General features: G+C 41.9%; 1 protein-coding gene across 1 annotated transcript; it reads right to left on the reverse strand.

Moving 5' to 3' along the window:
* Nucleotides 1-4493: 4493 nt before the first annotated feature.
* Nucleotides 4494-5713, reverse strand: LOC131891532 (uncharacterized PE-PGRS family protein PE_PGRS54-like). Its single transcript, XM_059241140.1, has 3 exons — nucleotides 5613-5713; nucleotides 5037-5306; nucleotides 4494-4964 (listed from the first exon to the last, which is right to left on the reverse strand). Exons 1-3 carry the CDS (start codon nucleotides 5674-5676, stop codon nucleotides 4537-4539), a joined length of 762 nt encoding a protein of 253 aa, XP_059097123.1. The 5' UTR covers nucleotides 5677-5713; the 3' UTR covers nucleotides 4494-4536.
* Between the last annotated feature and the right edge of the window lie 6964 nt (nucleotides 5714-12677).

Below are 12677 nucleotides of genomic sequence, written 5' to 3' on the forward strand. Positions count from 1 at the left end.
CTGCCCAAGGCATACAGGCCGACCCTTCCAAAGTGTCAGCCTTGGTCGACTTCCCTTCTCCCTCCAGTGTTAAAGGCCTCCAACGGTTTATTGGGCTTGTGAATTATTACCGCCGCTTCTTGCCAATGGCCTCTAAGCTGATTGCACCTTTAACGGACCATGTCATTTCCTGCGAGCAATCTAAATCATGGTCTTGGCCTTCGTCACTGGATTTAGCTTTCAAAGCCCTAAAATCCTCTCTGGCCGCCATGACACTTACTTTTCACCTGTCCCCCAGCGCTCCCCTTGCCGTGACCACGGACGCTTCAGACAAGGCCGTGGGAGGAGTACTTGAACAACGACTTGGCGACCACTGGCAGCCCGTTGCTTTTTATAGCCACAAACTTGGGGGTGCTGAAGTCAATTATTCTACGTTTGACCGGGAATTGCTGGCCTCATTTACAACCATGGACCACTTCAAACATTGCCTGGAAGCCCGGCCCTCCACTTTATTTACGGACCACAAACCGCTGGTTGAGGCCCTCAACAAAAACACTGATCCAAAATCGGGCCGCCAGCAGAGGCATCTTTCTTATTTGTCCGAGTTCCCACTCAAAATGGTTCATCTCAGTGGGCGATCCAATCTTGTGGCAGATGCTCTCTCTCGTGTGGTCTCAATTTGCCAAGGGCTCTCCTGGATCCGTTTGCATGATGCCCAAGACCTTGAACCTGCCAAAAGCAGTCGTAATTCCTTGGTGCTTAAGGATATCACTCGGGATGGCTCCACGGTACTTTGTGACATCAGTTTGGGCCACACAACGCCCATGGATCCCTCCCTCACTCCGTCGTGAGGTTTTTGACATCTTCTACAAACCTTGACATGCTTTGGCCCGTGCTTGTCGCAAGATGGCTACCGGTTCTTGCGTCTGGCCCTCAATGAAATCCGACATAGCACGCTGGGTACGCGAGTGTATTTCTTGCCAGCGATCAAAGATCTTCCGCATTGTTCGTTCACCTCTTGCTTCTTTCCGCGACGTTTCTAGGCCCTTCAAACATTGTCACGCCAACCTTGGCATGCTTGGCATGCCAACCTACCCCCACGAGGACCTTGGTGGAGTGTCTGCCGCTGAACTTTTGTTTGGAACTCTTCTCCGCCTACCAGGTGCCCTCCCTCCTAGCTCATCACCACCATACACAAAAGCCCTGTCCCTTGCCACCACAGCTTCTGATTACGGTAATCGGCCAGATTGGTTCCCAGAGGCCTTGTGAACTTGCACATTTGTTTGGATTCGGGCACCACCTGTTCGCGAGAGTTTGTCTCCTCCTTATGTTGGACCATTTTGAGTGCTATCTAGAAGTGAAAAAACATTCGAGCTGGATATCAATGGCCGCCATGACAACGTTTCGGTAGATCGTTTGAAACCTGCGTTTTTGCCCGATTCGCGAATCAAACTTTCAGCCAATCCTTCAGTAGTACCCCCTTTTTCTCAAAATGTAACAGATAAAACACCTTTTGTTTCCGCACGTGGCCGCACCACAATCAAACCACTCTCCTACTTTCCCTGAAAGTTCTTTCTCCTTTACATGTTTTCTTTCGTTCGTTGATCTTGTGTTTCGTTTGTTATGATATTGCCACCTCTTCCGGGCTTCTGGAGGGGGGTAGTGTGGCGTCACGCTGTTTGGGTTTGAGTACTCGTAAACGAGCAGCGAAATAAAGTCAGTTGTTACAAGTTGTTCTGTTCAACCGTATGTGTATGTGTCCTCCTCAAAGTCTTCTTCTCTTCTTTCTCGAGCTCCTTCATTGTTTAATTTGCTTCCCTCTAATATTCGTAGGGAATACGTAGGCCTTGTTGATCCGGTTGCATCTTTCAAGTCAAACATGAACAAATTTTTTGATAGCATTCCAGATCAACCCTACATTCAAGGACTGGTCTGCCAACTCAAATTCGTTTGTTGACCAAATATCATATAAGGATTGAAAGGTAACAAATAGACGAATTATAACCTTTCATTTTAATAGTACTGGGGATTACATTCCCTGTAGTGGTTAGAAAAGCCTGTGAAAAAACAAACCCCAAAAAATGTTCAATTTGCTTGGAAAGATGTTAGCATCAGCAAGGCATTTAATTAAAAATCAAGTTTGATTAAAACATTATCAAATTTGATATTCACACCTTGCTTGATATAAACATAGCTTGCTTTTTAAGATCAAATGAGGAATTGTTTAAAAGCTTTCAAATTTTGACATCCCAGTTTCAATTATGCTCCATAGGTACGAACTATTTGTAAGACGACATATTGGGCTTAATTTCTGAGCTCAAAATAAACACATGCCATTTCTTGCCAGGACTGATATATCAAACTTTAAAATAAAAGGAAAGATCATATGTCTAATCCTTAATACACTTAGTGTCTTCAATCGATTTATTGACGCACAATCAACATGGAGTTTGGAAAAGATTTAAAACTGCAAGTACCTGAGGAACACTTTTTCGCACGTCTTACTTCTTCCATTTCTCAAACAACAATTGATGGAGTTTGAATTGGCCACTTTTAGGCATCCCTAACCCTAATGTTGGTCAGTTATTGTCTTCAAATGACGGAGGAACATCCCGTTTAAAACTTAACCGAGGTTCATCTACACTGTTACCGTAAAGTTCTTGCCCCTTGAAAAGTTTATGAACAGATGGAGTAACTCATTGCATTTTGCATCCAGTGTAGTCACCTTTCAATTTAACAGCCCTTGTCGTTTTACTCCAATAAAGACACAACTAAGGATTGAAAGCTATGTTGCTCAAACCCAGACCATACTTCTTGAAGTCGCTTCTCATGGTGTTTGGTGGAAGAGACCAGTCCCATCGAACTGACCCTCAGTTTAAGCACTGTTCATAAATTCTAGATGGAATTAAGGTCACCAGACATTAATTCGGACCACACCTGTTTCCTCCAGAAGTGATTAACATTCGATTCCAAACAGCTTTCGGGGCTTTTGACTGTTTGAGATGAAGCACAACCTTGCATGAAAGTTATTAATGAAATTGAGGGGGTGAGTTTTCTTTGAGTCAATAAGCTACTTTAGACAAATTTCATCCTGGTACGCTGGGCGTTTACTCTGGTGTTTTGAGGGCTGAAATGAAAATCAGACGCTCCGCAAGGGCCAAACATTGCCCATGTGATGATCTTTGAATGGCGCTTCACAACTAGAGCTGACAAGAGTTTTTCCGAATTTTGAGCCCAAAGGTGATCGTTCATTGGGTTTGGAGGAGAGAATAATTGGAAAGGGCTCTCTTCTGACCACATCATTCATTTCCAATCTTCAGAAGTCCAGGATTTTTTTGTCATTGACGAAGGTTAACGTGGCCTTTTTCATTGTTTCGGTAAGGAAGGGCTTTGTTTGATGATTATAGCCATGGGCGTCCAAGTGATACTTCAAATGAACCCTCTTGGCTCCCTACTTATTGATAATCATTTTAGGCTAGCCTAGCTGACAGTTTTCAGGTGCTCTGTACACTCTAGTATCTATGACGTGCCCTTGGTTACCCAAATATCTACTTATTCTAAGACGCAATGCATATTAAGAGAGAAATGTAGAATGCAGCTAAACTTCAATGGTGCGAGAAGTTTACGTCACAGTATGAAAGGTGAAACCGTTGGAGGTACATGGGCAAAAGATTGAAAAGTGCAAGGGCTCGGAAGAAGCCTACCTGAAGAGTTTGTAAGAGCTTGTCTAGCAGATTTTATTTACTGTATGTCGTGTACTGCAACAAATGCTACTTGTGTTGATAGGTGTATTCTACATCTAGATTGAAACAAAAGTCATGCAGGTATTTGAACAAGTAAATAATAAGATATCGTTCGTATCCTCGTTGGACGCTGAATAATTCCAGGAACTGGAGTTGATCCAAATAGTTTAGTTGGCACATACATGCGATCTTTCACACGTAACTTCTTTGTACACATACCCTTTCAAATTTGATTGCTCAACCCTCTTTTAATGGTATTCTTTCCTTATTCACTAACCCAACCTGTCATGACACCTTGAACTAGTTATGCAATGTTCATCAACACAAGAATTTGTGCTCTAAAATGGGAGTCAGATTGCAGACATTCACACAAATGGCGAATGTGAGATGGAGCTTGAGCTAGGGGAAATTGATGAGCTTCACTCCATGAGGCAAATAAATTAAGAACAGGCATTCACACAAATGGCGAATGTGAGATGGAGCCTGAGCTAGGGGAAAGTGATGAGCTTCACTCCATAAGGCAAATAAATGAATGGCCACAAGAACCTTTCAAAACTATTGGCATCATTCTTTTTGCCACCAAAATTACTGCTATAAAAATACGGAAACGGCCATCTGGCTTTAAAAGTACAAAATAGGGGAAAACAGCCAAATAGTACAAACAAACCTACCGAGTGCTCCTTGGTAAAATAAATCTTCAGTTTTGAGTTAGAGAGGTAATCTTACGTGCCGAGGGTGAACACTGTCTAGCACTGAATATTAAGACGGCTATCATGCTGAAAATACAGTGTATTGTCGTTGACTCTGAATGTCACTAAAAGAAACGGCGTCTCAAGCGTCCAAGATTGAACCTACGGAAAATTTCGCCCAAATTTCGCCGAAAGTCTCCATTATTGTTATTTCTGAATCGATTGTTTTGGGCAGGATTTCTTCCTTGGAATCCGTTATTGCTTTGCAAGTCATTATTGGCGCTTCGGAATGCATTGCCGCCTTGGAACCCAGTATTTGAGGGGAATCCATTATTCCCTTGGAAATTGTTATTTGATGGACGACCATTACTGCCTTGGAATCCGTTATTTGGTGGAAGAATATTACTGCCCTGGAATCCGTTATTTGGTGGAAGAACATTGTTGTCTTGGAATGCATTATTTCCTGAGAATACGTTAGCCGCCGGTGCAGGCACATTGACTTCAGTTACTGGATTGATGTCTCCCCCAAAGCCCGTCAGAGTGTCATCATTTCCTATATCATAATAAACACCAATCATACCAAGAAGTAACCAGGTACTGGAATCATTGAGACTATGGTCCTCACCTCCAGCAGGAACAGATCCTCCGGCAACATCTCTGCTATTTCCACTGCTGAATCCTCCATTGACAGGGCCACTGCCACTATCTCCTCTTCCTCCACCATTGCCACCCCTTCCATTGACTGGGCCACCACCATTACCACCACCACCATTACCTCCTCCTCCTCCACTCACAGGGCCACCCCCTCCTCCTCCTCCTCCACCACCACTACCACCGCCACCGCCACCGCCATTGCCCGTTCCTCCATTTCCCTTTCCACGGCCACGTCTGCCATCTATTGCAAGAAGAAAACATTGTCAATATGGACAAGAAGAAAGGTTGACTATTAAATGTTCAAACCTTTCCAATTTGTAATATTTGCTTTCAACAGATAATATATACAGTCCTGAACGTTAAGAAGACAAAACGAAAATAATGATAAACTGATTCCTCGAAACCGACGAATTGTTTGTTTTCTAGTTGTACTATTCATTTAAGGAAAATTGAACCTCCTTTTGTTACAGTGAAGTTATCACTGTCAATAAAATCAGCTCGAAAAGGTGTGACGAGGAAAGAAAAGTATCACTCATTGTTAACTTACACGCAACGCTATCGTGAGCCACTGCCAAGAGAACAAAAAACGAGCAGATTAGGTTGAATTTCATGTTGCCGACAAAATCCAGTTGCAGAACTGACTTTCTTGGGAAAGATGCAGATCTTTTATATCAATCGAAATAAGAGTTATTTTCACGGGGCTCATCTTTGATTGATAGATTTGTTCAAGTGCTTGATGCCAACCTTGAAGGAATATCTTTGCCAAGTGTACAAATGGGTCTTTCAGTGTAAAATTTGATTCCTGGTGTTTTTGTGCAGGGATCCGAAGAGATATGTCGGTAAGTCGCAATGAAGGGTTTGCTGTGTGTAATGATCCCAAGAGATTCATATACTTTAGTGGAACAACCAGTCAGAGAAACATTGCACTTTAGGTAGCTACGTATTCTTTTGCTCTTTTGTTTTCTATGGCCTCCACTTTAATTGTGTGAGAACAAAACCTTTCCCAACAATGTGAGTGGAGTCAAAGCAAGGTGTTGGTTTGATTGTAAATCTGAAATTCTGTAGCTTTGTCTATTCTTCAAAACAAAGTGGCTGATGACAAGAAATTTATACATCACATACAAGAACCATACCCTTAGAAGAGGAAAAGCTTGGGTTTTCCTGTTGATATACTCTAGGACTCTTCTATCACACTATGGGGCCTCGAACATCTAGCTAGCCCGGGTCTGGATCTGTGGTACTTAGATAAACCCTTGTCAAGAGATGTAACTTCATGCCTCTGGGATACTCACTGAAGTGGGTTCCAGGGTTCTTAAAGTAAGTCTTTACCTCAATGGCACTGCTTCCCTAGGTCAGATGATCACGGGGAATTTCCCCAACGGTAGATTACTTTACAGTACTATCAATAACATGTTACTTATTTTCTGTGCGGACACCAACTCACATAGCCCGTTATGGGGCCGGCCTCGAAACTGATCACAGGGGAATCAAGATAGATGAATATATATTCAGTCAAGCTATGAACGTTGAAAATACTGGCTCTAACTAAACCTACCTTTGGAACAATCTCCCGGAATAACCAAACTCAAATTGATGTCACTCTACAACAAGTCCGATGCTTTGATTGCATCAGATCACGGGCTAATAAAATTCAAGTTGGAGCTCAACATCAAGTTCAAAAGGAGGTAGTTGGGAAGTATTTTACAAGTTTCAAAATACTGCCCCAAAACCAAGGTCAATTTCCATGTGTTCTGGATGCGTGAATCCACAACATTGTCTTATCTAGTGGTTGGAAAAATAGTTTGTGATTTTGGTCAACATAGCTTTTACGTTATGAATATAGGAAGACTTTGTTCAAAAAGAGTTGCAAACTAGCAAGAAGACTAAAGAGCACTTCGAATCCAGTGCTTTTGGGCAGTCTCCAAAAAGAGTTGGACGTAGTTCAGGGTAAGATTAAGGCCTCCATCGAATATGACCACTTACAAACTGAGAGTAAAGTGGTTCAGGAGGTCAGGTCAAATCCGAAGGCTTTTTTCTCTTGTGCAAACTCTAAGGGAAAGATGAAACAGTCTGTTGGGCCTTTTGAGGTTGATGGGGAAGCCATTAGCAATGTAGAGGCTATGGCTAAGATGCAGCTCTCGTATTGGGAGCGACTAAAAAAATTGGGATTGTACAATGTTCGCAGAAGGTAGGAAAGGTATCTGATATCGTACGTCTTCAAAAGCATTTATGAGCTTTGTCCCAACCCAGGATTTAGGATCAATTCTAGTGACCACAGAGGCTTAATGTGCGTTTAGAGAGCACTTTCAAGCCCTCGAGAATTCAGGCTAGTTCGAACAATGAAGTCTAATCTTTTCTTCCTCGGGCTCCTTCATTGCTTAATTTGCTTCCCTCTAATATTCGTAGGGAATACGCAGGACTTGTTGATCCGGTTGCATCTTTCAAGTCAGGCTTGGACAATAGCATTCCAGATCAACCCTACATTCAAGGACTAGTTCGGTCTGCCAACTCAAATTCGTTAGTAGACCAAAAGATTGAAAGGTAATAAAACCTTTCATTTTAATAGTACTGGGGATTACATTCCCTGTAGCGATTAGAAAAGCCCATGAAGAAACAAACCAAAAAAACGAAAGAAAAGCAGCCAAAATAACTTGCAAAAGCGTTCAAATAAGTTTGAAAAAAGGGGAAATCGGCTTCTTATTTGTTTGTTTATTCATGTCTTATGGTAGGCTTAAAGGCAAAAATGGCTTGATTCTTTATTTTCACGATCTTCTTGCTCTTTGGGCTCTCCAGTAAAGTTGTGCCTTTACCTAACGAAAAATTGAATTTTGATGTAGCCACATATCTATGACTTATATGGAGTGTTCACAAATGTATGCATAAAAAAGGACCTGAATCTGCGAATAAAGATGAAAAAATGAAACCCAGGATTCAAATAAGGATGCAAATAAACTTCAAAGATGCTTTATATTGTTATTGCATACTAAGGTATTTTAAGCAATTTGTCAAGTTGAACAAATATTTTCTAGTAACATGCTTTGATTCCAGTGGATCAGCATCAGGACAATAATCAAAGGCTAAACTTCCATAACAACCACAGGTATTGTCAATACAAAAAACGCTCATTCAACATTTCCAATTTGTTGTCCAATCGCCGATGTGCCCTTAGAAAGAGATGGCAGGCGGTACCCTAAGTTTTCAAGTGCAGACATACGTCAGGGGGCCAACTTCGTATTGAAATAGCGAAAATGCAATTTTTCAGGCTCAAACAAAATCAATCAAACATAAGAACACATTCTGTGTTTTTTCCGAGACTTATTGTCAATTCTTTCATTTGGTGGCATCATTCAGTTTTTAAACTTGGTTTTATTTTGTGCAAATTCAATGGTCATTTTTCTAGAAATATCTTAGAATAAATGGGACGGGAAAGAAAACCCCAAAACAATAGGCGTATTGATTACCCCGATGGTGGTTTGTGACTGACATGTATTTCTGACTAGTATGGCTTTATATTCATGACTAGAATAATTAGGATGAGCACGAGCTGTTCCGTCCCGACATTGATTCCCACACTGGACGGGATTTACATGGATGATTTTGACCCAAGCACTAGGTGAAAACCTTGCTAGCTCTCTGAGATGGAGGGCACCTAGTACATGGGCTTCAATTTCTTAGACCTATCTTAAGGCCTCCGGTTATCACCCTAATCAGGGCATACGAGCAATAGCATGTGCTCAATCCATTACAATATTGATAAGAAAACGCGAGCTTGTGAACATTCCGGCCTCTGTCATTTCATGGATTCGACAATGGTTGTGGCATTGACAACAAAGAGTTGTTCTAAACGGCGATTTTTTATCTTGGAGAAATGTAACTTCGGGTGTTCCTCAAAGAAGTGTCCAGTTCGTTTTCTTTCATTTGTGGAAGATTTGGGGCGAAATCTGTCATCTGTCAACATTTCAAATCTACGATGATACAAACCTCTTTCGGATGGTGAACTCGTTTGAGGTTCGCTCTCGTCTGCAGGGGGATTTGAATCGTGTGTTTGAATTTGCGGAGCGAAATCGGATGGATTTCAACGTGGTGAAGAGTTTGGTGATGGTATTTGGGACGGAACGCGTCCCAGCCATCTGTATGTTAAATTCGAAAGGGATTCCGTTGGTCCAAATACATCGTGATCTGGGAATTGATCCCACCCTGAAGTTTAGCGCGCACTCGTCCTCCGTGGCGCTAACAGCAACCCGTATGTTCGGCATCCTAAGACGTCATCTTGAATTGCGACGATGAAAACCTTGACATTTTTCAAAATTTATGTGCGCCTGTTGCCGTGAGCATTGTACGTGTGGTACATGATGCTTTCTACCTCAAAAGTCATAGTTAACAACTTTGATTTTATTGCTTCATGGAATAACATTGTTTGTTGTATGTATTGTCTTCAGAATTCGAGTGGATGCCTAACTAAGTTTACACATGATGATTGTAAAACGCATTTTCAAAGCCTACACTTTTAGTGTGTTTTAAGTTACATCATATAGCATTTTTAGCTGTTGCGAGACTATGCAAGAAAAGGAAAACTAATCTTTTGTTTTTGTGTTATTGGAAATCGATATCAACTCTTTGGGAAAATGGATAAACATATTGGCATTTTGGGGCTACAAACGATGAAATTTGTGTTTGGAAATTTACATCAAAACTTTAAAGAGCAATTTTACCACTGTGTGATAATATTCTTAAATCATTTATTTCATTCAATATAGGTAGCTACCCTATTAGATACAACTCTTTTATAAACATGGACAAAAAGAAATTTTCTTATGTAAATGACAGACTCAAGAGTCAACCCAAATGCATGTTGAAGCGTGATACTGAGCGATCTGCATCAAGGCTTACAAGGGAGCAATCCATTATGTTCCTCATGCTTGCATACGTGACACCAACTGTCTGGCCAACTGTCTATCCACCTTTTGCTTGTAAATGGCTATCTATGACCAGCGATTTAAAAAATCATGCTTGTTACATACTTCAAAGGTAGAGTACTTTTGGAGCACCCCCGTCCTTAAAAATAGAACACTTCCTTTCCCAAAACAATGTGGTCACGCGGCAAACCTTTCATTGTGAGTTACCGACATATCTCTTTGGATCCCTGCACAAAAACACCAGGAATCAAATTTTACACTGAAAGACACATTTGTACACTTGGCAAAGATATTCCTTCAAGGTTGGCATCAAGCACTTGAACAAATCTATCACTCAAAAGATGAGCCCGGCGTCAATAACTCTTATTTCGATTGCTATAAAAGATCTGCATCTTTCCCAAGAAAGTCAGTTCTGCAATTGGATTTTGTCGGCAATATGAAATTCAACCTAATCTGCTCGTTTTTTGTTCTCTTGGCAGTGGCTCACGATAGCGTTGCGTGTAAGTTAACAATGAGTGATACTTTTCTTTCCTCGTCACACCTTTTCGAGCTGATTTTATTGACAGTGATAACTTCACTGTAACAAAAGGAGGTTCAATTTTCCTTAAATGAATAGTACACCTGGAAAACAGAAAGTTCGTTGGTTTCAAGGAATCATTTTATAATTATTTTATTTTTGTTTATGTTTATTGTATGCCCACTCAAGCATCAAATTAGATGAAATAGAGTAATGGGAAATAAAACCGCACGAAAACGAAGAGAAAAGGCACTGCAACGAAAAAGAGGAGAGCAAAAAAGGGAAGCGAGCCCCAGTGAAGAAAAAGACTTGTGATGCGGGATACGTACTAAAACATATATATTCAGACGTAAACAAGATAAAATTATAGATTACGACAACGGCTGCTCTTCACATACTGGGGTTCGAGTCTGGTTTTCCTCCGACGTCAGGGTGACTCCTGCTCGGGAATCGATATCGCAGGGTGACCGGGAGAGAGGTATCAGAGACAGTGTTACATCCCCCCATCGTTTTTTCTTGGACGTCCTCGTCTTCGGAGAATCCCGAGAACAGGAGAGTCCACTTTTGTTATTTTCAGTTGGTCAAGACTAACCACATGACACTTTTGGTTCTTATCACAAATTCTTGCAGTTTTCTTCTCGATTGACAATACTAACTATTGTCCTTGGAATGGAGGTTTAAGTTTTTGTGAACCTCCACCCGATGTTGGTGCTGGTCGTCGCCACATAACAAAGTCCTTAACTTTCACTGACGACTCCTTGGCTTTGTTTCGAGAATCGTAGCTTTGTTTCGACCTATCTTGAGCTCTTTTCAAATTGTCTCGAGCCAAAGGTCGAATCCTGGCAGCAATTCGGAATCCTTCTTCAAGGAGATCTTGAGTATCCGATACAGCTCGAGGTGGGCAAACATCCATTCCCATTTGAGGCGTTCGAGTTTGAAGTAACTCGAAACGCGAAAATCCACTACTCTCTTGTTTGCTACACCTGTATGCAAATACGCATGACTGGAGAAATTCAGGCCAATCATCCGGTCTCTCTTCTGTGTAACATCTTAAAGCATTAAGCAAGGTTCTGTTACACCTTTCGGTCAATCCGTCTGAAGCTGGATGAAAAGGGGTTGTGTGACGGTGCTTGATTCCAGATCAGTTCAAAAAGTTATGAGACTCTCCACTCATGAACCGTACCCCCTGGTCAGTCACGATTTCTTCAGGAACACCATAAACCGTCAAGACCTGATCCCTCATCCACTTCACAATCTCTTTCGCATCCAAAGTGACCAATGCTCCAACGACAGGCCACTCAGTAAAATAATCAACAAGCACAATAATCCATCTTGCTCCAACTTTGGCGGTGGGTAGGGGCCCAACTAAGTCCATGCCCACTTTTTGGAATGGACTCAGGTCATGTGCTCGGATAGGTTGCAGTGGCGTTTTTGAAGGAACGCCATAATCTTTGCAACTGGCACAAATTACACACTGATCACACAACATTTGAACGTCTTTCCTCATCCCAGCCCAAGTATACTGTTCCATCAGGCGTTCAAGTGTCTTCTTGAAGCCCATATGACCACCCATGGGGTCATCATGATACGCTTTCATGAGCTTTGGAACCATATCTCTTGGAACCATATCTCTTTGAACCACCACTCTAATTCCCTTCTTGGTCAACTGAACGGCAATTCCATCCTTTAGCTCGATATCACTTCTTGGTAAGGAGTTCTGGATGCTCAAATCGGAAGCAGTGGCTTCCCGCCACTTGTCCAAATCGGCGCCAACGGCCGCAATCCGAACTCTTGACAAAGCATCACTGACGGCATTATCTTTGCCAGCGATGTTTTCGAATTCCATTTCAAAATCTGCCAAGGACGTAACGTCCGAGCTTTCCAGCTGCATCCTTGCATGTTTTCCACCACATTAGGGACTTGCAGTCCATTCTAAGCGTAAATTTACGGCCTAGCAACAGATGTCTCCACTGTCTTAGAGCGAAAATGATCGCATACGCCTCCTTTTCTTGTGAAGGCCAACGGGCTTCAGTCTCGCCGAATCCATGCGAAATTGCTTCAATAAGCTTTCCGTCTTGCTCCAGTGTGGCTCCAACGGCGATATCTGAAGCGTCACACGTCACCACAAATGTTTTCTTAAAGTTTGGTCGTGATCTAATGGGAGCTGAATGAAGATGTT

Source organism: Tigriopus californicus, chromosome 12, assembly GCF_007210705.1.
Source record: "Tigriopus californicus strain San Diego chromosome 12, Tcal_SD_v2.1, whole genome shotgun sequence".
Lineage (NCBI taxonomy): Eukaryota > Metazoa > Arthropoda > Copepoda > Harpacticoida > Harpacticidae > Tigriopus > Tigriopus californicus.